General features: G+C 40.1%; 4 protein-coding genes across 5 annotated transcripts in view; 1 reads left to right on the plus strand and 3 right to left on the minus strand.

The window, feature by feature from the left end:
• Positions 1-219: 219 nt before the first annotated feature.
• On the minus strand, positions 220-2,401 carry pex26 (peroxisomal biogenesis factor 26). Its single transcript, XM_028044142.1, has 5 exons — positions 2,155-2,401; positions 1,940-2,080; positions 696-1,024; positions 477-617; positions 220-395 (listed from the first exon to the last, which is right to left on the minus strand). The coding sequence occupies exons 1-5, from the start codon at positions 2,364-2,366 to the stop codon at positions 301-303; spliced, it is 918 nt and encodes a 305-aa protein (XP_027899943.1). The 5' UTR covers positions 2,367-2,401; the 3' UTR covers positions 220-300.
• An 85-nt stretch (positions 2,402-2,486) lies between these two features.
• On the plus strand, positions 2,487-5,315 carry llph (LLP homolog, long-term synaptic facilitation factor). Its single transcript, XM_028044143.1, has 3 exons — positions 2,487-2,648; positions 3,996-4,235; positions 4,947-5,315. The coding sequence occupies exons 2-3, from the start codon at positions 4,010-4,012 to the stop codon at positions 5,108-5,110; spliced, it is 390 nt and encodes a 129-aa protein (XP_027899944.1). The 5' UTR covers positions 2,487-2,648; positions 3,996-4,009; the 3' UTR covers positions 5,111-5,315.
• hcls1 (hematopoietic cell-specific Lyn substrate 1) lies at positions 5,307-13,738 on the minus strand. Of its 2 annotated transcripts, none has more exons than XM_028044140.1 (16): positions 13,585-13,738; positions 12,968-13,051; positions 12,807-12,880; positions 11,400-11,523; positions 11,212-11,322; positions 10,526-10,580; positions 10,332-10,442; positions 9,328-9,438; positions 9,142-9,252; positions 9,002-9,057; positions 8,423-8,492; positions 8,194-8,342; positions 6,989-7,115; positions 6,760-6,930; positions 6,614-6,682; positions 5,307-5,618 (listed from the first exon to the last, which is right to left on the minus strand). In XM_028044140.1, exons 2-16 carry the CDS (start codon positions 13,049-13,051, stop codon positions 5,485-5,487), a joined length of 1,557 nt encoding a protein of 518 aa, XP_027899941.1. In that variant the 5' UTR covers positions 13,585-13,738; the 3' UTR covers positions 5,307-5,484. The 2 variants fall into 2 exon arrangements, with proteins under 2 accessions (XP_027899941.1, XP_027899942.1); XM_028044141.1 differs by having other exon boundaries at positions 6,760-6,922; positions 6,987-7,115; positions 13,585-13,737.
• Positions 13,739-14,073: 335 nt separating this feature from the next.
• Positions 14,074-24,604, minus strand: part of golgb1 (golgin B1) — a 28,556-nt gene continuing 18,025 nt past the window's right edge. The window contains exons 14-20 of the mRNA XM_028044139.1: positions 19,756-20,502; positions 18,530-18,723; positions 17,310-17,469; positions 17,139-17,239; positions 17,000-17,071; positions 15,973-16,063; positions 14,074-15,897 (exon numbers count right to left, since the gene is read on the minus strand). Of these exons, the coding sequence (XP_027899940.1) occupies positions 15,760-15,897; positions 15,973-16,063; positions 17,000-17,071; positions 17,139-17,239; positions 17,310-17,469; positions 18,530-18,723; positions 19,756-20,502 (1,503 nt within the window). The 3' untranslated portion in view covers positions 14,074-15,759. The remainder of the gene's footprint in view (positions 15,898-15,972; positions 16,064-16,999; positions 17,072-17,138; positions 17,240-17,309; positions 17,470-18,529; positions 18,724-19,755; positions 20,503-24,604) is intronic.

Here is a 24,604-nt window from a genome sequence, read left to right on the forward strand (position 1 = left end):
ATTCAATTCAGTATAAAATACTTTACTAATCCTAAAGGGAAATTTAATTTTATCCAAATTCCTTCCAAAACTTGTTGCATAAAGGATGTCCTGTAGCAGTTAGTGTTACAGTGGTTCTGAATAATCCTCTGACTAAAGACATTGTTGTTGGTGAGAATGCTCAGGATTTCCACAGCAAATATAGATGTTTAATTTACAGGAAAAAAATGCAACAAATAGTTAAATATTTTCTTAATTTAATTAACCTGACAGAATGTTGCAAAACTCAGAGAAAATTAAATAAATGTACAGTTTCCTCCTCTACACCAGAGGGCGAGATGACGTAAACGTCGCTCTCCACGTCTGCTTGATCAGCTGAAGAAGTTTGAAAATCCACATATAGGACGACGGGAGAGCTGCAGAGGAAACAAAACGGTCAACATAATTATCTCCGACCGAAACGGTTTAATGAAAACGTCAGCAGAATTTCCTCCAACCTGGGTCCAATCTGAAGAGAAGCATGTAGAGAAGAATGGCGGCCAGGAAGAGTTTCTGCAGAACGGATGAGTCGGATCCGGTCCTCAAGCATTTTCTGTAAAACGTCCTGAACACGGCTTCAACTTTACGGAATAAAGACCCTGCAAAACATCCTCAGTCAGATCAGATGCTGTCGTTCCCATTTATTTTGTTTAATAAACATAATCAAAGTAAAATACTTTGAATTGAGTTCGGTTGTGATTCTCCAGCTCCAGAATCTGGAGTTCCTTCTGGACTCATCAGGCCTTCTTGATTCTGTCGACTTATTTCTTCCACCACGTCCAAAGCCTTTCGCCGTTGCTCTTCTGTGAACGTGTTGCGTCCAACGTCACCGCCAACGAGTTCCCGCGCCTCATCCAAATGTCCGAGCGGCACGAGAATGTGCAGCAGGTAGAGCTCCGCCACCAGCCGGAACCCGACGGCCTGGACGTTCTGCGGGTTGCGCAGCCAAACCCGGGTCGCCTGCTGCATCACTGCAGGCTGCTTGACCTTGGAGTAGAGCAGGATGCTGGAAACACAGAGCAAAAATCACAATTTACACAGAAAAATTACATTATTTTTATTTAAAAACGATCTGACAATAAAAAAACAAACAAAAACATAAATGTGATTTGAATGGATCGACTTTGTACACATTTAGGGTTTCATATTTAAGGTTTCTTTTAACAATTTTCTTAGTTGAATTTTGTTTATTAAATTAAATTAAATTGTTTATTATTAAAAAATGGCAGGTGAGTCTCTCAGAATAAATATTTTAATTAAAATAAAACACACAGAAAGACTATCAGTTACATGTGCCCCTAAAATATTTTAATTTCTTTCTAACAGCTGTTTACAATCAAATTTGATCATAGCTACTTTTTAAATTTTTTTAAAAATCCCTTAATTTTTATTTATTTAAAAAAAATACAAATACGAAAAAGAAAGTAATCCTAAAATTTATGAAAATTGTCAGAACACTTCTTTTTAAATAAAAAATGATAATAGAAAAAAATAATTAGAATAAAAACTAATCACATCACCCTTTTTTAAAATATTTTTTTCATTTTTAAATTAATGTTATTTCTTTTATATAAAAACTAAAAACAGAAAAAAAACATCAAAACTGATGTTCCTTTTTTGAATTTTAAAAAATGCTTTATTTTTCTATTTTTAAAAATACACTTAGAAAAAGATAATATACAATATATATATTTAATTTTATAAAAACGATTTAAAAGTAGAACATGAAACAGAAAAATCGTTTGGTGTTCTATTAATTTTTTTATATAAAAATAACTTTAAAAAAAAACAATAAAAAAAAACATAAAATTTAAAAATAATGAACAGTGTGCTTTTTAAATAAAAACACATACAAAATAGAAAACATAAAACAGTAGATAAAATTATATAAATAAATTAAAAATACATTAGTAATCCTTACCACATCTGCATGATCTTAGCAGGCACATTGTCCTGGTGCCCGTAGTGCTGCAGGACCCAGGAGAAAACCCCCTCCCACTGGTTGAGCTCTGCCAGCGCCTGGATCCCCAGGATGCAGAATCCAGTTTTTATCTCCTCGGACCTGCAGAGAAAAGTCGCTGCTAACCCGAACAACACGGAACAACAGAGCAGCTGGGAAACAACACGACGGTTCACCTGTTTCTGTCTTCTGGCTCCTGGCGCGCCAGGCTCTCCAGACCCGCGTTGCAGGCATTAAAAGCCGCCTGGAAGTCGCAGTGGACCATCATGAGCTCTGCAGCGGACTCCAACATGTGGAAAAGCGTCGGTGAAGAGCAGGACAGCGGCGGAGGACTCCGGTGGAACCGATCCCGGCTGTCATGACCTTCGTCTGCAAAAGTTCGGTTCATAACTCCAGAAGCAACTGCTAACCAGCACCGAATAAATAAGATTATTTACTATTATCTAACTTAACAGAGGAACACTTCGCTCACTCGCGTCCGTTTGTTGACAAATTGAAATGAGCGGAACTTCCGGGATTAACGACCAATCAACTGCCGCCTGCCGCCGTCTTCCGTAGGTCTGACGCAGCCAATCACGTTCGAGCTTCCTTCCCTGCTGTTCCGTATGTGAACAGAGCAACGTGTTTCTGTCGCAGGGCGAACATTTAGAGCTGCAAACATAAACTAACTGTAAGTAGCCGCTCTGTTGGAACATGACCTACTAGTTTATGACTTCGTCAGTTTATTTTGAAGCGATGAGGCTTTTAAAAATAGTTTTCAAACCGTCCGGTTAGCTAAAATGCTACATTAGCATCTAGCTATTTTGAATACGAGTTTTATTTACTGTTTTTTTTTTTTAAAATGTTACCGTTTATGTCGTTTATGTAATGGTTGCAGCACCAATTAATGTTCCGTTGTTTATTTTCTCTCCCTATGCGTCGTGTGGGTTAGAACAGAGGCGCTTCTAGACTTTTATTTCTGAGGGGGGCTGTAGGGATAAATTGGAAACATGTCCTCAAAAACTAAAATAAAATGTATATGATAATCGCATCATTAGTTGTTAGCACTTGCTGCTAATCTAACTCCTTTTCCACTCTTTAATCCCTGCGTGGTCATATAGATATGTTGAAGAAGACGGGGTGGAAGAAAAGTGAGGATAATACGGATTATTTTACTAATATTGTGTTCACTGCAAGAACACAAAATCTTAGTTTTTAGTGCAAATATCTTAACACTTAAAATGATACAACTAAATTACAAGTAACATTTTAACAAGATATGAGCTTGTTTTAAGCCAATAATTTCGTAATATAATTTTTCTAAAAGTACATTTCTGACAAAGATTTTAAATTTATCTCAATTTTCTAAAATAAAACCATGAACATTTCTGAGTTTAAAAAGTAAACGTTTACTTGGAAAAACCCTGAAAAGGGTAGAAATTAATCTTAGGAATTTTCTAGAAAAAACTTTTTAAAATGTATAAATTTGAAAAGTTGAAAGTTTTTTTTTTTTTTACAACATTTCTGAGATTAATTTCCAAATTTCTGAGTATTTTTGGTGGAAATTTACCTCTTTCTGTCTACCCAAAGTGGCCCTAATACGTTGTAGTAGCTTTAGATTAAATTCAGTATCAAATACTTTATTAATCCTGAAGGGAAATTAAATATTATCCAAGTTCCTTCAAGGAGTTGTCTGTATTAGAGTGGTTGTGAAGAATCATCTGACTGACGAGGATAATCAGGATTTCTGCAGCAAAAATAAATGTTTAATTTACTTTGAAAATTAAACAAATATTGAAATATTTTCTTGGTTTCATCAATCTAGATGAATATTAGAAAACCCAGAGAAAATTAAATAAATTTACATTTTCTTCCTTTACACCACAGAATTACATTTTTCCCCTGAAAACATCTTATAATGTGGAAATATTTTAAATCAATATTAATAAATAATTGACTCATAGTCTTGTCTTATTTCAAGTGAACTAAGATATTTCCATTTTAGCAATGTAGCCATAATTTTATTAATTCTACACAGCACTGTTCCTGAAAATGGCCAAAAGTCTTCGTAGCAAATGGAAGCGGAAGATGCGGGCGGAGAAGAGGAAGAAAAACGCTCCGAAGGAGCTGGCTCGACTCAAACAGGCTCTGAGTCTGGATAAGAAAGGAGGAGCGGACATGGCCGACCTGCAGGACGTCGCCACGGTGGTTCCAGCCAACAAGATAACGAAGCAGAGTGACGTTGAAATGGCAGAGCAGCAGCAGGAGGAGGACGACAGTGAGTTGGAGAGATGAAAGTCAAAACCTGTTAATCTGTTTGCAATTAACAGATTAAGTTATTAAATTATGGGTTTTAAGCAAAATCCTACTTTCAAATCGGGTTGAGTTTGAGATAAAACGCCTCTAATACCTGGACGTTGAAGTTCAGGAAAAACGTAATTATCATGCACAAGGAAGAAAAATGAAATTTGTGTGGCCTCACCAACAAAAAATTAAATAAATTAGGACAAAACTAAAAAAATTGAAATCAAAATCTACTCATCAAAATGCTAGCTGCAACATTAATTGACAATATTTTCTAAGCCTTCTTGTTTACTTCTGTTGTTATAGTAACTAAGACTAGATCTACTCATCTTAAAGTAAACATTGGTGCAAATCTGCTTTTAATTAATGAATAATAAAGCTTGTCTAAATATGAGAAGTGTTTTCAAACAAAGACTGACATACTGTAGATCCTGTTTTTATTTTCAGTTCAAAATAATGAGCAAACTTTCATTTTAAAGAAAAACCATTTGAAGTTTTAGATCTATAATCCTATTCCTACAAAAATAAAATAAAATAAAATTACTTAAGCTGTTTAAACAATGCTTAGCTTTTTGTTCATTGTGTAAAAAATATTTATTTTTAGTGATTTTAGTATTTAAAAATGATTCTTTTTGGCACATATGTGACAGCTGAGTATTTTCTGCTGCATTTCTTTTGTTTTTAGACGGGAAGATGGAGATGGACGGGAAGCGCAGCAAGGCGACTCTGCTGGACGAACACGGACAGTACCCGGTGTGGATGAGTCAGCGGCAGGCCAAGAAAATGAAGGCCAAACGCGTGACCAAGCAAACAGGCAAAGTGAAGAAGAAGAAGGGAATCGCCTGGTGAAGCAAAGCGAGGCGGTTTGTTTGTTTCAGAGACTTGGGAAATTCTGCGTCTGTTCTTACAGGACAGCAACTTTATGAGTTAATGTTTGTTGACAGAAGACTCATCAGTGGAAGATTGTGTTTGCTCCGTTTGTAGCATTGGAACTTTCTAAATATAGAAATCATCCGTCTAATGACAGAAATAAACGTTTCAAACCTTAAAAAAATGCTTTATTGTCTTTAATTGAAGTTGAGAATCTGAATCCTGTTGAGATTCTCAATAAAAAGCATTAATATGTTGCGTTATTAGAAGAAAATGCTTGGATAAATAGAAGGATAAAGTAGTTAGAGTTGATTAAAAGTTGGATTTTAAAGGGAAGCGTGTGCAAAAACCGCCTACAGCAGCTGGACGTAAGAGGCTGGGAAGAGACCCGTGCGACCGTGACACTGGCCCTTCCACCAGCCCTCGTCGATCATCTCTACGTTGGTGATGACATCATCAGGGTTGAAGGAGATCTCGTCGTCAGCCTCTGTGGAAACACACAGAACCGTTGGGCTTAATTCGTCGGGAAAGATGGTAAAATTTTCAAGCTCACCTCTCAAGTCGTACATTTTTAATTTTCACCATTAGACATTGACGGATATTTTTCAAGACGGCCACAATTTCTGATAATTTTAAACCAATTATTGCCATAAATGTTACCCATTTTCATGACTTAGGTGAACTTTATATTTATTATTTTAGTCTTCAAGTTTATATACCTTTAAAGTGATAATATGTAGCAAAATCACTGCTGTTTAAGTCTCAACAGGAAGGAGATGAAGGTGAATGCCTAACTGAGACAGTGTTAATGTTAGCATAGCTTATGACATTTTAAAAAATATGTTTATCAGGTTAGCATTAGCTTCAGCTAATTATTAATTTGTTTAGTGTTTTACAGTTAGCTTCTGCTAATTTATTGTGTGTTTAGTGTTAGCTTCTACTAATTTTTTAATATTTAGCAATAGCTTCTTGCTATTTTTGTTATTCTGTTTAGTGCTACAGTTTGCTAATTTTTTTTTTATGTCTTTAGCAATTGTGTGATACCACAACTGCTAACTGCTCTAAATAAGAGCAAAGACTCTTATTTAGCAAATTAGTAGAAAGCTGTTGCTAACAACTACTACCAGTTGTACTGCAAACATACTATATTCTCCATTACAACCAGGGTGGCCATCTTGAAAAATCTAAACATCAGTAAGTGTGATTTGACATCAAAAGTATTCATTTGTGATAAATATTGGCAGATAGTGAAAAAAAAAAATTCCTTGATGACCATCTTGAATTATTTTCATAAAAGTAAGTGTCAAGTTAGGTTCTTGTATCTGCATGTCAAAACAAAAGGAGGAGTAAGACTACCTCCATATTCCCCTCAAGGAGATGCAGTGATCATCCCAAACTAAACGACTCAAATAAATCATTAAAAGCACAAGTCTGCGTCCAAGTTTCACAGTTTGTGAACTAAAGGTGCAGAGGAGGTCTTACCTCCTTCATAGTCGTAAATTGCAACTACCCTCTGGCCGGCCGACACCTCCTCATAGAAGCCGCCGCCCTCTGTGAGCAGAAGTTATGTTTAGATGAGAAAATATGAACAAGAAATTCTTCCTGCAGAGCTTTGGTCGGAGGCAGACCTTCTGGTTCAGGAACAGGTGGTTTGCAAAGTTCATCGTAATTCCCGCCATCCTCCACTTCGTCCACGGCGGCGGACCGCGGCGGCAGAGGAAGTTCCGCCGGTTCCAGGAGATCATCTGAGCGTGGAGGCAAGTCTGGAGGCTCTTCGTATAATTCGTCCCCCTGAGGGTAAAAACGAGACGTTAGGCTGCCTTAAAACTTTAGAAACGCCTGAATGTGAGTTTACCTCTGGTTCTGGTTCAGGCGTTTCTGGGACATCCGGGACATTTCGGTGGGTTTCTACAGGCGGCATGTGGTACGCTGGTTCCTTCTGAGCAGGAGGATGTTGGACTTCCTGTTTCCGGCAATCCTCTTCCTTAAAGAAACAGATCGATTATTGAAAATGATTCCAGTGGCAAGCTTTAATGAAAATTCAAGATGGCGGCCTTTTTTCCAAGTAATTTTTTTTCAAGTGCTAATATTTATCACAGATGAATATTTTTGATGTCAAATTACACATAATTGAACCCATAGAAATCATACTTACTGATAATGTTTTGATTTTTGAAGATGGCTACCATGGTTGTCATGGAGATTTATTTTTTACACTAATATTGCCAATTAGACAGGTTTGGTGTCCAATCAGAGTCTACACATTTGAAGCACAGAAATCATATATACTCTTGATCCTGTGTTTTCTTTTTCTGGTGGACATTTTTCAAAATGGCCGCCATGGTCGTAATGGAGAATATATGTTTGCATTAAAATTGGCAGCAGTTATTAACAATCTAACAAAAAAGTTAAATTCACTATCCACTTATTCAATAAATACAAACCTTACATCTGCTAACGCTAAGAATAAACAAAAAATAACAGAAGCTAGTGCTAAACACACAATAAAATTAGTGGACGCTAATGCTAAACATACCTGACCTGAGTAAAGTTTCTTCCCACCCATTCTTAATATACAAAATTAGTGTCAAATGTTTGTGCAGCAACAATTTTGTTGATGTTGCCATAATTTTAAAGCTATTAATACAAAAGTTTGGTTTAATTGAAGAAAATGTGGGTAGAGGAAGGTGGTAATGTTTACCTTTAAATTTTCAGGGCTACATTAAAAGCAAAAGCAGCACAAAATAGAAATGTTATCAGCACAAAAAAACACAAACGAAGAAGAGTTTATTGAGACCATTTTAGTTAGTTTTTTTTTTTTTTTTTTACCCCTCCAGGGGGTCTTTTGTGGGCTCTAGTGTCCCTTATATGACAGTGGGCTGACAGGAAACGGGGAAGGAGAGGGGGGAAGACATGCGGCAAATGTCGTCGGGTCCGGGAGTCGAACCCGCGACGGCCGCGTCGAGGACTGAAGGCCTCCAAATATGAGTCGCGCTAACCACTACGCCACCACGGCACGCCTTAGTTAGTTTTGAAGACAGTGGCACGGCCATCTTGCCTACCTGCTGCCTGCGTTTGGCTTCCTCTCGCTCTCTGCTCTCTCTGGCTTCTCTTCTTGCTCTCTCTTCTTCTACTTTCTTCCTGTTTTCTTCATCTGAAGCCTTCGCCATGTTCTCAAAGCGAGCCTTCAGTTTCCCAGCACCTGTGCTTGCTGCAGAAATTAGACAATAAATTTAACTTAAAGCACAACATCACCAATAATTACTGCTACATTTAAAACAATAAACTCACAAGCCTCTACAGGTTGAGTCTTTTCATAAACGGAAGTTGGGGAGTCCATGTCTGAAAATCCCGCTGCACTCTGGAGGATTATAACAGTCAGATTAGATTTTCTTTAAAAGATTTGGGTTTAAATATTTGACAATGTGAATAGAAACAAATTTTTGGCAACACATAATCTATGAGCCAAAATCATAAAAATTACAACAAATTGGGGCTGAAATGTTTTACAACGTGTGTAATAAATCTATTTCATATATGGGTTTCACTTTCTGAACTGAGTGAAAAAGAGAAAAGTTCAAAATGGTGGCAGCAGCATCATGCTGTGGAGTTTGGATCTATGTTATTGAAGTCCTCAGTTGTCTTCCTGACATCTTGGGTGTTTTATTTTGATTGTACAAGGAAGCAGTGTATTTTAGGTGTTCATCATCTGGACTTCATTTACCTCCTGAATTTGAACAAAATTATTTTAGAAAGGCCATGTGTCTTTCTATACAGCATTTAAAACTTTATCTAATGTTTTATTATGAGTTTTTATGATTCAATTCATGGTTTTATTTCACATTAATTGCTCGCATCCTTGACACTAACCTTATCCATTCGGTCTGTCTGAACTCCATAACGACCGCCAAAACCTGCAGAGTAATCTAAACAGAAGAACATTTCTTCAGATTATTGAGCTAAAAACTTCAGATTTTTAAGGGATTTACTCCATTTTGACTTTTTCCCACCTTTCTGGGACTGATGTTTTTCCGTCTCTCCTTTGTAGTCGTATCCCAGCGCTGCTTTGTCCACCTTCTCCTTCTCAACGCCGTACTTCCCACCAAATCCTTTTGCGTAATCTAAACGTGAATCATAAAGTGAAGAGAAAATGCTGGTATCACCCTGTATGTGATGCTAACTTTGAGTTTATTCACCTTTCTGCGACTGATGTTTCTCAGTTTCTCCTTTATAGTCGTAACCCATGGCGGCTTTGTCCACCTTCTCTTTCTCCACGCCGTACTTCCCTCCAAAACCTTTGGCATAGTCTGAGGAAGACGCAGCACAAATTAAAAAGTAATGAATTAATCCCGGAGGGTTATTTTGACGGTTGATTTGTGTTCTTGTAACAATGGCAGACAAAAGCAGAAGAGTACAGTTTTAAGTAGTTGTGTAGCTTGCGTCATTTCCATAGACGTAGTTTTTATTTATAATTTTTGTAGAAAGTTAATTTGTTTTATGTATTTATTTATTTAATTTCACATAAGTAATGAAAAAAACCCAGGAAGATTTCAAGCTCCGTTTTATACCAGCTTGTTTAGCGCTGTCATGGTTGCTAGGCAACAGGACATGCGCTGATGGGCAGGCAGAAATTATGCTGCGTTCCAGTTGCCTCGGAAATTGGAGAGCTTTTTCCTTTTCAACGGTTGATGCGCGGAGCGGTCATATTGAAACGCAAAGTCGGCCTAACAAGTCGTAACTGGGAGTAGTCGGAGTTTCTCTCTCTTCTCTGGTTGTTAGTCCGACTTCAGGAGACGTTTCAGTTTATTTTTCCAACTGGGAAGTCGAAATTCTAACAACAAATCTGAATTTTACCGTTCACTTCCGGTCTTCGTGATCGACAACGCGACAAAATATTTTTATTTTTTCTTGTCTAGCATTGTCTGTAAACTTGACCTACATTTTTTAGACGTATTTGTATTTTTGAGGCATTCTGATTACATGTTGCCTCGTGTAGAACTGTGAAAATCCACAATAAATCTTAACTCCAAATGCTAGCTTTTAAAATGTGCTAAAGCTGCACATTTAAACGAATCATCCCACCTTTTAATGGTTCAAATAAATCATTAGAAATCAATCCGACCCTCTGCTGATTAAGACCAAACCTCTGATTGGATCTGGATCGATCCCATAATCACAGAACCAAACAAATAAAACCCACCTTTCTGTGACTGATGCTTCTCTGTTTCTGCTTTATAGTCGTAACCCAAAGCCGCCTTGTCCACTCTTTCCTTATCAACTCCATACTTCCCTCCAAAACCCTTTGAGTAATCTAAAGTGGAGATTTAAAAAATTTAATTTGGAGCTTGGAGATCTGAAACAAGCGAATATTTATGAGCAACTTGTCCAACCAACCTTTCTGAGAGGCGTGTTGCTGCACCTCTCCTTTGTACTCAAAGCCCATGGCAGACTGCAAAGAATGAAGAGGCAATTTTATCACAAAAAAGTTAGTAAAATTACAAGAAAAAAAGTAATTGCAATGAGAAAAAAAGCTTCAAAAAAGTTATCAAAATGTGACATGACCAGATTGTTTGTGTAGTTGTTCTTATTTCAAAACTGACAGTGTTTGCACAATCATTTCAAAAAGTTGCTATTGATAATTAATCAATGCTGATGTGTTAAAAAAATTAATAAAAAATATTTTTAGAATAATTTAAATATGTCTTAATAATTATGATTATTATAAATTATCTATAAATAATATTAATATAATTTATTATTGATTATTTATGATTACACTTGGATTATTCATTCTCCCAATATTACGATTTAATTCTAGTTATGTTATGACTTTATTCTCTTGATTAAATAAATCTTGCTCTAATATTCCGTTGTAGTTGATCTGAATTCAAAGTAATAAATAGAAGCTGTAAAACAAGCAGTCTGCATCGCGCTCATCTATGGAAACCCAATGAGCTCATTGGTGAAAACAAATTCAGATTTTCCAAAAATTAATCAATATTTTTGATTAATCGCCCAGCCTTAACTGAAGGTATTTTGCTGAGTTAGCATGTTAAGAGGGAAATATTTTGTTTTCTGACCTTGTCAACACGATCTTTCTGAACACCGAATTTCCCACCGAATCCCTTCGTCATGTCCTTCTGGGAGGAGTGCTGCTCCACCTGCGCCACGTAGTCGTGACCGACAGCCACCTGGACAGAAGACAAGGATCAGACAGCAGGACAAAGACGGAGTGTGAGGGACCAAAAGGTAAATAAAACCCGTCAACCTTGTCCATCCTGTCCTTCTCCACACCAAACTTCCCTCCATATCCGTACGACGCTTTGGGAGTTAGATCCTTCTGCTTCACCTGCTCGTGTTCCTGAGCGACCCGGTTTCTGAGCTCGGCGACGCTGTAGGAACCAAAGACATGTAAACTGAAATAGCTTTCAGAAGCAGCACCTTGCAAAACAGTATTCACACTCTGGAGTGTTACAACCACACCTTCAACAGGTTCTGAAAGGTGTATGGGCGATAGAAAACATATTCGGTATATTTTTTTGTCCAGATCATTCTTCAATAATGAGATTTTGGCTTATTTTGAGGTCCAACAGTAAAGGCAAAAGTAGAGCCTCTACCCAGCTAAGGAGCTCCGCTTGGGTTGCTAGGCAACATAGAACTCTACTGGGGTTGGTAGATAAGGGGGCAGAACTCTACTGGGGTTGCTAGGTAACAGAAAGAATTCTACTGGGGTTGCTAGGCAATGCTTGCCTTTAGGTTCTCGAAACGGCTCATTATTCAGATACCAAAAAAAATTTAACTTATTGCCAACAATAGGTTGGGTGGGTTTTTAAGAACTTGGGCTGTTTTAGCAGCAGTGGAAACCCACATGGAAATATAAAAATGTAAATTTTGCACAATAGTTCCCCATTAAGGTGTTTTGTTGTGATTTCATGTGACCAAAGTAGGGAGTAATTTTAAAGTGGAAGGAAACTGATAAATAAGAGAAGCATCTGTCATCCATTTTCTTTGCATTACAACTTGAGTTCAAAGCTTGGGGAGTTATTAGTGGTATTTAAACAGAATGAAAACAGCTCGGTATATTTTCATTTTTAAGAAATTGTTTTGAAAATTCTAATTTTCCCTCCACTTCACAACTACCCACCACACTTTGTGAAGGTCTAACTGCATAAAATCAAAATAAAATACATGAACAATGTTTAAAAAAAACAATTGATTTCCATTACAATGGAGGGCTTTCAACAGATTGAGTTGTCCGTTTTGATAAAATTTTGTACGATGCAATTGTTTTCTTGTGAACGTGGAAAATCTATTCAAATCAACAAGACATTAAGAAAGAAAACAAGGGTTTAAAGTAGCTATAGTTCTTGAGGTGAGGTTAAAATCACCAAAAAGAACAATCAGCAGGTCAGAAATGTACAAATATTGGTAATTGGAATTGGTACATATTTGATTATTTCCATCAGAAGTGATTTTAAACATTAATATGCAGTTTAATGAGGGAAAATCTTTGCATTGAACTGGTTTAATGCTCTTTCTAGCCCTCTGTGTCATCTGTTCTACCCATATTTGGAGTGACTCGCTGTCTGACTACACACACTTACTTCCTCTTCCTGTTAAAATGCAACTCCCACTAAGACCTGATAAGACCCACTAAGAAAAAAAATATCTTCACCTGATGTGCTCTTTGCGCCCAGAGCCCTCAATACTTTTGGCCCCCCACCTCTGCTCCTGCTCGGATACATCATTCTGAAACACATTTAAAACAAAGTTTACAGAGAAATAGACTTTTTTTTTTTTTTTTTACTGATGCTCGCTCCAGGAAGTATCCAGTACCTCAAAGTCAGGGTCTGTCTCCCAGTCGTCCCCCTCTGCAGCCACCTTCATGTTCACATCGTGGCCCACCACTGACTTCCACATCTGGGGGGAGGAAACACACAAACATCAACACTCAGAGCTCAGATCAAAGCTGCTGTTTCTGTGCATGAGTCTTATTTGTGGAAGTTTGTTTTTGCAGGGCAGAAATAGAGCAAAGAGCAACCACTATGTCCTAAAAAGGAAGTTGAAGCTTCACTTCACCATTACTGTGTAGACTTATTGGATTCTTCACTAAAAGTTCAAACAAACAGAACAATTTTGATATAAGCTATTATTATGACATGCAAATTCTGATCATTATGACAAACTCAAGTTTATGTTTTCATTCATTCTCATAAATATGTAATATTTACACGACTAACCTTTATTTTACATGTTCCATGACACCGGTAGGGCATTTTTTATCATATTTAAGCAACCTTTAAGATATAAATTGTTACATTATTGAGCAGAATTAACGGTGTACTGGCTTATGATAAAGCTACTTCCTTAATTAGGGCGGAAACATGATTTTTAAAAGAAAAGGCTGCAGATTTCGTCAGTTAGTGCAGAATAGACAAAAAATATTACTTTACCTTTTAGTTGCTGCGCAGTTTTGATGCCTCTGGCGGATTTTGCAGCAACAAAGTTGTCCTGAGTCTTCACAGGTTGAGGTGCTGTGATGGGCGAGACGTGAACGCGGATCCAGCAAACGAGAGCGCGCAGAGGTGCAAGTAAGTAAAACCAAAACAAAAAAATTTAATCTAAATACTTACATTTTTACATCTTTCACAATGTCGGCAACACATGATAAAAATATTTGCTGTTGGTTCAGTAGTTCGCATTAACTTACTTTTAGAACGTTTTTTATATACATGGCGCATTCAAACACCCTCGGAAATTTTAAGTCGCTTCTTTCGTTTTTACCAACAGAACTGAAACCAAGGCAGTTTGTGATTCAGTGTAGTAATGCAATCACACCACAAGGGGACACTAGAGTATCGCAACTTTTTTTTTAAAACTATGCACCATCTTATGTACTTTTTATGTTTCTGTAAGACAAGAAAAACCCAACAAAACTTCACTTCCACTTAAAAACATCCTTTATTAAAAGTTTTGAACACAAACTTGTGTCATCATCAGTAACAACCTGCCCTCTAGCTATGGAGAAAAACGACTGTAGTGTTTCACACACACCGGTACCCACTGTAAAAAGTGTCTGAACCTCAGCTTCATTTGTCGGTTAATGATTTCAAAAAGATAGTGATTAAACTTTCTGAGTCACGATGATCCCAATGAGGACGTAAACAAAATCCTACCGAGAAAATTTACTTTAGATCAATGTTTCAATCGATCCAAACCACCCAAATTTTTAATTACATTATATATTTCCCATATACAGCCCTTTGAACAGGTATTTACAAGAAATAACACCGAAGATTTGTAAAGGATGTGACAGCAGAATTAGCAGCCCAGTGTTACGAGACAGGAATGATATATATGGAGGGCAATTTAACCTATATTTCATAACAAGGAATTACATTAAATCTAAGTTAAAGGAGATATCGTTCAAAAAATGTCATCCTTCATCCGGTGGAATGCAGCAACATCATAATGGACATAAAGGGAAACGCGTCTCCAAAACGAACAGTACTGTAGAACGGATTAAAAACAGCATAATTAATGTATAGAGACGACACGGGGATATGTAAAACCAGAAATGGCACCGTTCACCATTTTTGTGCATGAAGGATGTTAGGAGATAAATATCACATAATAAACTCAACTTGAAGTAATTTATTTCAAACCGTTTCCCCTCTTCCTCGAAACAACCGTTAATCTCAAAGCTAGCTTAGCAAGCCCAGCAGAGTTAGCTTACTTAGCATAGTTACTTTAGCTACTTTTTGAGGCAAATTTGACTCGTTCACAGGATATTAGCTCCAGCATGTGGTGCTCTAAAGAAGTATTCACACTTCTTGAATTATTTCGCATCAGTTGTGAAGCTGAAGAAACTTTGTGCATAGTTTTTCATATGTTTTCACAAATAAAGAGCCGGGCTTAAGGGGAACTATTGGTTGTGCACTACACAAATCAATCCCCCATGTAAGAAACCATGCATAATTTTTCATCCACCTCACAATTATGTTCTGCTTCATGTTGGCTCCTACTGTAAAATCCCAGTAAAATACACAGAATCTTGTGGATTTTCAGAACATTTTCCTGTAACTGGAAAGACTCGGAGCTCAAATCTACAAGGCACATGATGTACAACACTTCCAAAAAACTTGGTGGCGTCTTTTCTTCCTCCATCCACCGTCTTTCTTTCAACTCATCAGATCTGGAAGGGAAACCCAGGAAACCCTCACACTGGGGGGATCTTCATAAGATGGCCGAACTAACTTCGCCAGTCCCTTTCGATGTGAAAGAGCAGTGGCTCAGATCTACCAAAAAAGCCAATTTCTTTTCTCCATAATTATAGTTGAAGGTTGCATTTGTTTATTTTACTAAGTAATATTAAGATATTGTCCCTTTGAATCCATTTTGAAGCAAAATCTCCCACTTGTAGGTGACTTGAGGTCACCTACGACCAAAGAGTTGAAACAAACACCCCCTGAAGTAAATGTATATACTTTGGCTAAGCGATTAAAGTGCACCGTTTGTACAGAACATCCTTTGGACCCTTCGTTAAATTATTATATATCACACTAAGATTTATAACCAACACATTTCTATTTTCTAGGACCTTCTCTCGTGTTATTTGGAACGGTTTTTCAGAGGTATCCGCCCAGACAGAGGAGCAGCAGTACGTGCACAGTGAGCAGGTAGAGGCCGAGCAGCAGAGGGGTTCGCTGACGGGAGCAGAACGCCACGCGGAGCATCCGCAGCAAGCTGGGGCCTCCTCTGCGGGTCTGCAAGAGTAAAACACAACGTTAGGATCATGGATGGTTATTGTTACAGCTGTTAAGGTGACGGATGAGCCTAACCCGGGTGACGGCGCCTTCTGGTGGGTCGATAAACACAGCCGTCTCAGAAAGATCCCCTTCGTTTGCAGAGTACCATGACGCCTGGCTGTGACTGATGGACACAATAAAAACATCAGGTGATTCATTGCTGGTGCTTTAACTCATCAACTACGGATTTTTTTTTGGCCAAAATATAATATTGTGAACAATTCAGAAGCACGAGGCAGAAAACTGAGTAATGAAACAGCAATGAGGTTTAAGATAAAAATATTTTAGGTAAAAATGAATAAAACAGTGTGTATGTAAGTTATATTAAAGGTAACATGAAGGACAACGCCTCATTTCTGTAAAGTGCTCTATAAATCAAGAAATAATTTTCAGGCACTTTTTGCTGTTTTTTTCCCCTATAAACTGAATTAATATTAACCAAAGCTGTAGTTTAAAGACTCATTTTATTACATCAATACTTATTATCCTTATGATCTTTATATTCTTAATTTTTCATTCAATTTTTATATTATAAATAATTTTTTTAATTTTAAATTGTGCCTCATTTTTTTTAACATAATTTTCCAAAATTTAATTAAAAAATAATAGATTTTCTATTTTATCTTGCAAGTTTTGTTAATTTATTTTTCTCAATCATAGCTTCCGCAAGGAAATCAAAATATATTTTAAAATTATTATTATTTTAGTTAATTTATTTATGCATTTACTACTTATATTGTTACTACTCCTGAATTTTAATATCTATTTTAGAACTTTATTTTTATTATTTAGATTATTAGTTATTAATGGATTATAAAAATCATTTAACATTATATATGATATTTTGTTGTTCATTTTGTTTGTATTGATGAAAAATGTGTTTACCATATAATAGTATTTTGTATTATTTTGTTACATTAATTAAATAATATGAGTAAAATTACATTTTTAATTATTTTAATCATTTATTTTACTTTAGATCATTTATTATATCCAGGGTTATTATTATTGCTATAATTTTTTCATTATTTTTTGTAGTTTTGATTCTTAAAGTTCGTACCGTTTGTGGAGATCTTGTGTCGCCATCAGCTGCTCCTCAACCGCCAGCCGCTGCCGAGTCTCTTCTTCTAGTCTGACGTACAGAAAACAAAAATCAGCATCTACTGTGCTATTTCCTGGATGAAGCGTTTGATAAATACCTCTGCTGAAGCTCCAGGAGCTCCGCTTTGGAGGATCGGCCGTCGGTCAGGCTGCTTCGCTCCTGCGGCGCTCCAGGTGGGTTATCTTCTTCCTCTGTGCCCTGCAGGGATTTAGACATAAATAAACTAAAAAAAAACACTTTGCTAAATTTTATATTTTCATCTGCTTGCCTGTCTCTGTAGCTGTTCCCGTTTGAGTTTGGGCTTCTGGAGACGAGCCTCTTCCAACATGGCGGCCAGCTGCCGCAGCTGTTGGTCTTTCTCTGAGAGGGTGGCGAGCGTCTGCTGCTTCAGCTGCTCCGCCTGAGCCAGTAAGTCCATCCGCTCCAGCCTGAAAGTCCAAAAAATAAAAAGTTGATTTCATCACTTAAATTTAACAATGCAGAAAGATCTACAGCGGCGTGTTGAAAGAAAATAATAAAAATACAAAGAGTAAATTTCCACCCAAAAACTCAGAAATTTCCTTGTTTTGTCTAGAAAGTTTCTGATCCCAAAATGTCTTAGAAAACAAAATTAGTGAATTCCAAAAATCTAAAATGTGCGAGAAAACTCCCCATAAATTTTAAGATTAATCTCAGAATCATTATTATTGTTGTTTTTTTTTAGAAAAACTGTTAGAAAAAGTTAAAAAAAATTGCTAGGCAAAAACACTAAAAGATTTTGAGATTAATCTAAGAATTTCTCAAGAAAAAAAACAAGAAAATTAAAAAAATTAAAAATTTGCAAGAAAAGAAGCCCTCAAATTTTTAGATTAATCTCAGAAATTTTCTAGAAAAAAAACTTGGAAATTTCTGAGCTCCAAAAGTTAAAACAATTTGAGAAAAAACTCAAATGTTGAGGTTTTTCAAGAAGTTTCTATAAAATTAAACTTTTTCGTTTTTTTTCTAGAGAGAAATCTGAAAATTTCCGACTTTTGAAACTCAGAAATTTCCGTATTTTTTCTAGAATATTTGACAAGATTAAAAATTTTAGATTTTTTTTTCTAGCAAATTTTTTATATTTTGACTTTATTCTTGCAATTTTTTAATTTTACTTGCAATTTCATTTTCTCACATGGCCTTAGTAGTTAGATGTAAAAAAAAAGGCTGAATATGTAAAATTAAAAAAAATCAGCAGAATTTGCCAATTTATTTTAATCCAACCAATTGTCATAATAATCGCTCAGTAAAATAATTGTTAGCTACACTAGATGCTAATAACAAAGGAAAGGGGCAATAAAATTCTCCTCGTATAAAGTGAAAGAAACTTTCAGCTTAATGTCAGAAATTTTCTATAAAAAACGAATTAAATTTTAAGATTTGTTTTGTAGAAAATTTCTGAGATGAATCTCAAAATGTCCAAGTGTTTTGGGGGAAGTGTACTCCTCTTTCCATTTGGTGGAGAAGTGGAACCTGAGGGATTCTGTTTCCTGCTCGCTTCTCTGCGCCGCGCTCTCCAGCCGCGTCACAGCCTCCAGTATTTCCTCGTTCTTCTTCTTCTCCTCTAAAAGCTCCTGGCTGACTTTAATCAGTTCGCCGGCTCCCAGCCGAGCCAGGTCCAACTTCTGCTTCTTCAGCTCGGCCGTCTGCGTGTTCAGCTGCTCCAGCTGCACATAAAGAGAACAGAGCAGAAACGATTAATCGTGATTAACCAATTACTGAAATAATCATCAACTAATTTAGTAATCAATTAATCGTTATCTGGAGTATACAAACTCAAAAAAAGATCATTAGCTGAAAGAACAATAGAGGCAAAGCAGTAATTACGCCAAAACTGTAAAAAATTAATATATATATATATTACATTTAAAATATGTTAAAAAATAAATTTTTATGCAAATTCATTCTCCCCAGAACTTCAAATTTGGTTAAAAAAAAAAACTTCAAAAAAAATTTAATATTAAAACACCTTTTATTGTCCAATCAATCAGCATTGATCTTAAGTAGAAAAGGTTGAGCTTTTCAATTGTTGATGTTAGAAGTATTTCCAGACGCATATTTTGCTACAAATAATCATTCACCGAAATTTTTTTTAGATTTCCTCATTTAAAAAAGGAATTGATATTTTTTTTTATTAGAAGTTTTAGTTTATTTCTAATATATAAAAAAATATTTGGGCCTACACTAAGAAAACATATAAAATAAAATTGAGAAAGTCAAAATAATACCATAATAAAGTCGGAATAATATTAGAATCCAGAATATTGCCAGAAAAAAAGTCAAAATAATATAAGAGTAAAGTTAAATTTTAACAATAAAGTTACAATATTATGAGAATAAAGTCTAAATAATGACAATAAAGTCGTAGTATGAGAAAAAAAGTCGTATGTGAATAAAGTCCAAATATTATAAGAAGCTGTAATAACATGAGAATAAACAATGTTTTGGGATAAAGTTCTTGTAACTAGACATTTTTTTATCTTCTTAGTGTGGCATTAGTACTCCACTGTAAAAAAAGAAAAAGGCTGAAGTGGTTAAATAAAAATCTGGAGAGAATAGAATTGGAACATTCTGCAATCGTCAGGATAATCAATAAATTAATCACTAATACAATCATTAGCAGCATTGCTAAAACGAAGCGAAGGAAAGTGTTGATAAAATGCTCATATCATGAAGCGAAGCAGCATATTTCAGCTCACCAGTCTCTCCCTGTCGTTCTGCAGGGCCTGCAGGGCATTCTTCAGGCCCCACACCTCTCCAGTGCTGCTCTGTGCCGCCCTGCTCCTCTCCTCCGGCTCCCTGACCTTCTGCGCCGCCTCCTCTCTGGCCTGCTGCAGCGCCTCCATGGCGTCGGCGAGCTGCTGGTTCTGCTGCCTCAGCTGCTTGGTGGTGTCCGTCTCCTCCAGCAGCCGCTGCTCTACGATCAGCAGGTCGCGGGCCAGCTCCGCCACCCTCTCCTGGGCGCTCTCCGACTCGGTGCGCATCACGCCGCCCTCCCAGCGCAGCTCGGCCAACTCTCTGCTCTCGGCGGCGAGCCGCTCCTCCAGATCCTCGGCTCGGCCGCGCTCCGCCTGCAGCTGCTCCCTCAGCTTCTCCACCTCCGCTCCAGGCGCATCCATCACCTGTGAGGCTCGACTAAGAGTCTCCATCTCTACTTTCTGCGTCTCTTCTGTGGTTTTGCTCCTCAGCTGAGCCTCCAGCTCCTCACGCTCCCGCTGTAAGGTCGAGATGTGCTCCTTGTGAGCTGCCAGAAGCTGTTTGTGTTGGGAGTCTTTCATGCTTAACACTTGGGTGAGTTCGTCTCGATATCCGTGGAGCTGAGCCGACAGCTTGGCCTGTTCGGCGTGCATGTCGTCTCTCTGGACCAGCAGAAAGCGAAGCTCCTCTTTCAGGCTGTTGTTCTCCGCTGCTGCCTCCTGGATCAGACCGTCCTTCTCCATCATCACCTGTAAGACGACACACAGGGCAAAACAGGTTCAACCTTTAATTGACTTGTGATTAGGTCTGATGCAATAAAAATCAATAAATCAGTTAATCACATGATAAATTAAAACAAGCTCAATAATTTCCATTTGAATGATTTAATATTTTTTCTCTTTTTCTGGATGATAAAAGTCTTCAGTTTGGTGTTTTGGTCTCAACTGGTCAATTGTTCATTTTATTTAAGCTGTTTTGCTTATTTATTTTGGATATTTAAAATGTCTTCCAGTTCCAGTGTTAAATGTTCTTTATAAATTTATCAGTATATGACTTGAAAATGGTCTCAAAACAACAATAATAAAATATCATTTACTGCAATAATTAATTAATTTATCATCCAGCAAATTGTTTTAGCGTAACAGACCTACATACAATTATCGATTAATGGTTTATTAGATCTCCTCCATGGGCTGCCACCTTATCGTGGTGGAGGGGTTTGAGTGCCCCAATGATCCTAGGAGCTATGCTGTCTAGGGCTTCATGCCCCTGGTAGGGTCACCCAAGGCAGACAGGTCCTAGGTGAGGGACCAGACAAAGTGCAGCCTGAAGACCCCAATGATGAGTAAAAACATTGGACTTGGTGTTCCCTCGCCCGGACGCGGGTCACCGGGGCCCCACTCTGGAGCCAGGCCTGGAGGGGGGGCACGATGGCGAGCGTCTGGTGGCCGGGCTTTTACCCATGGAGCCCGGCCGGGCTCAGCCCGAAGAGGAAACATGGGCCCCCCCTCCCATGGGCCCACCACCCGTGGGAGGGGCCATAGGGGTCGGGTGCACTGTGTGATGGGTGGCGGCCAAGGGAGGGGACCCTGGCGGTCCGATCCTCGGTTGCAGAAACTGGCTCTTGGGGCGTGGAATGTCACCTCTCTGGTGGGGAAGGAGCCGGAGCTAGTGCGTGAGGTCGAGAGGTTCCGGCTAGAAATAGTCGGTCTCACCTCGACGCATGGCTCTGGTTCTGGAACCAGTCTCCTTGAGAGGGGCTGGACATACTTCCACTCTGGAGTTGCCCAGGGAGAGAGACGTCGGGCAGGAGTGGGCATACTTGTTGCTCCCCATCTCGGCGCCTGTACGTTGGGGTTCACCCCGGTGAACGAGAGGGTAGCATCCCTCCGCCTACGGGTGGGGGGACGGGTTCTGACTGTCGTTTGTGCTTACGGGCCGAACGACAGTTCAGATTACCCACCCTTTTTGGAGTCCTTAGAGGGGGTACTGGAGAGTGCTCCTCCTGGGGACTCCCTTGTTCTGCTGGGGGACTTCAACGCTCACGTGGGCAACGACAGTGAGACCTGGAGGGGCGTGGTTGGGAGGAACGGCCCGCCCGACCTGAACTCGAGCGGTGTTCTGTTGCTGGACTTCTGTGCTCGCCATGGATTGTCCATATCGAACACCATGTTCAAGCATAAGGGTGTCCATATGTGCACTTGGCACCAGGACACCCTAGGCCGGCGTTCGATGATCGACTTTGTCATCGTTTCATCGGATCTGTGGCCGTATGTCTTGGACACTCGGGTGAAGAGAGGTGCGGAGCTGTCCACTGACCACTACCTGGTGGTGAGTTGGCTCCGGTGGTGGGGGCGAAAGCCGGTCAGACCTGGCAGGCCCAAACGTGTTGTGAGGGTCTGCTGGGAACGTCTGGCGGAATCCCCTGTGAGACGGAGCTTTAACTCCCATCTCCGGCAAAACTTCGAACACGTCCCGGGGGAGGTGGGGAACATGGAGTCTGAGTGGACCGTGTTCCGTGCCTCCATTGTCGAGGCGGCCGATCGGAGCTGTGGCCGCAAGGTTGTCGGTGCCTGTCGCGGCGGCAACCCTCGAACCCGTTGGTGGACACCTTCGGTGAGGGATGCCGTCAGGCTGAAGAAGGAGTCCTATCGGGCCTTTTTGGCCTGTGGGACTCCGGAAGCAGCTGATGGGTACCGGCGGGCGAAGCGGCATGCGGCTCGGGCGGTTGCTGAGGCAAAAACTCGGGCGTGGGAGGAGTTTGGAGAGGCCATGGAGAAAGACTTCCGCACGGCTTCGAGGCGATTCTGGTCCACCATCCGGCGTCTCAGGGGGGGGAAGCGGTGCAGCACAAACACTGTTTATAGTGGGGATGGTGTGCTGCTGACCTCTACTCGGGACGTTGTGGGTCGGTGGGCAGAGTACTTCGAAGACCTCCTCAATCCCACCAACATGCCTTCCACTGAGGAAGCGGAGCCTGGGGACTCTGGGTTGGGCTCTCCAATCTCTGGGGGCGAGGTTGCCGAGGTGGTTAAAAAGCTCCTCGGTGGCAAGGCCCCGGGGGTGGATGAGATCCGCCCGGAGTTCCTTAAGGCTCTGGATGTTGTAGGGTTGTGTTGGTTGACGCGACTCTGCAATATCGCATGGACATCGGGGGCAGTTCCCCTGGATTGGCAGACTGGGGTGGTGGTCCCCCTGTTCAAAAAGGGGGACCGGAGGGTGTGCTCCAATTATAGAGGGGTCACACTCTTAAGCCTCCCTGGCAAGGTCTATTCAGGGGTCCTGGAGAGGAGGGTCCGTCGGATAGTCGAACCTCGGATTCAGGAAGAGCAGTGTGGTTTTCGTCCTGGTCGTGGAACACTGGACCAGCTCTACACCCTCGGCAGGGTCCTGGAGGGTGCATGGGAGTTCGCCCAACCAGTCTACATGTGTTTTGTGGACTTGGAGAAGGCGTTCGACCGTGTCCCTCGGGGAGCCCTGTGGGGGGTTCTCCGGGAGTATGGGGTACCGGGCCCTTTGATACGGGCTGTCAGGTCCCTGTATGACCGGTGTCAGAGTCTGGTCCGCATTGCCGGCAGTAAGTCGAGCTCGTTTCCGGTGAGAGTTGGACTCCGCCAGGGCTGCCCTTTGTCACCGATTCTGTTCATCACTTTTATGGACAGAATTTCTAGGCGCAGCCAAGGTGTTGAGGGGATCCGATTTGGTGGCCTTAGGATCTCATCTCTGCTTTTCGCAGACGATGTGGTCCTTTTGGCTTCATCAGATCGTGATCTGCAGCTCTCGCTGGAGCGGTTCGCAGCCGAGTGTGAAGCGGCCGGGATGGGGATCAGTGCCTCCAAATCCGAGGCCATGGTCTTGAGCCGGAAAAGGGTAGAGTGCCTTCTCCGGGTCAGGGGGGGTGTCCTGCCCCAAGTGGAGGAGTTTAAGTATCTCGGGATCTTGTTCACGAATGGGGGAAGAAGGGAGCGGGAGATCGACAGGCGGATTGGCGCAGCGTCTGCTGTCAAGCGGGCGCTGTACCGGTCCGTCGTGGTGAAGAGAGAGCTGAGCCAAAAAGCGAAGCTCTCGATTTACCGGTCGATCTACGTTCCCACCCTCATCTATGGTCATGAGCTTTGGGTCATGACCGAAAGAACGAGATCGCGGATACAAGCGGCCGAAATGGGTTTTCTCCGTAGGGTGGCTGGGCTCTCCCTTAGAGATAGGGTGAGAAGCTCAGTCATCCGGGAGGGACTCAGAGTAGAGCCGCTGCTCCTTCACATCGAGAGGAGCCAGTTGAGGTGGCTTGGGCATCTGGTCAGGATGCCTCCTGGACGCCTCCCTGGTGAGGTGTTCCGGGCACGTCCCACCGGGAGGAGGCCCCGGGGAAGACCCAGGACACGCTGGAGAGACTATGTCTCTCGGCTGGCCTGGGAACGCCTCGGGATTCCCCCGGAAGAGCTGGAAGAAGTGGCCGGGGAGAGGGAAGTCTGGGCCTCCCTTCTGAAGCTGCTACCCCCGCAACCCGACCTCGGATAAGCGGAGGAAGATGGATGGATGGATGGATGGTTTATTAGATCAAAGTGATTTCTAATTGATTAATAACATCTGTTAAATCTTCTTTTAGTGTTGTAGTTTGGCAGCCATCCAGCAGAGGGCGCCGCTGGTCATCCTTACAGGCAGCCAGTTGATACAGAAACAAAGATGGAGGATCCATACCAGAACGGGAAAAAGAAATGGTTCAAACTTAGTCTGGTGTGCGATGGAAAATGAACTTTATGAGGTTTTGTTTGGAAATATTTAAACTCAACAAGCTCCTTAAGGTTCACCTTAACAATGGAGCAACTCCAACTTCTCAAATTAAAATGACTG

This window comes from Xiphophorus couchianus, chromosome 17 (genome assembly GCF_001444195.1).
Source record: "Xiphophorus couchianus chromosome 17, X_couchianus-1.0, whole genome shotgun sequence".
NCBI classification, from domain to species: Eukaryota; Metazoa; Chordata; class Actinopteri; order Cyprinodontiformes; family Poeciliidae; genus Xiphophorus; species Xiphophorus couchianus.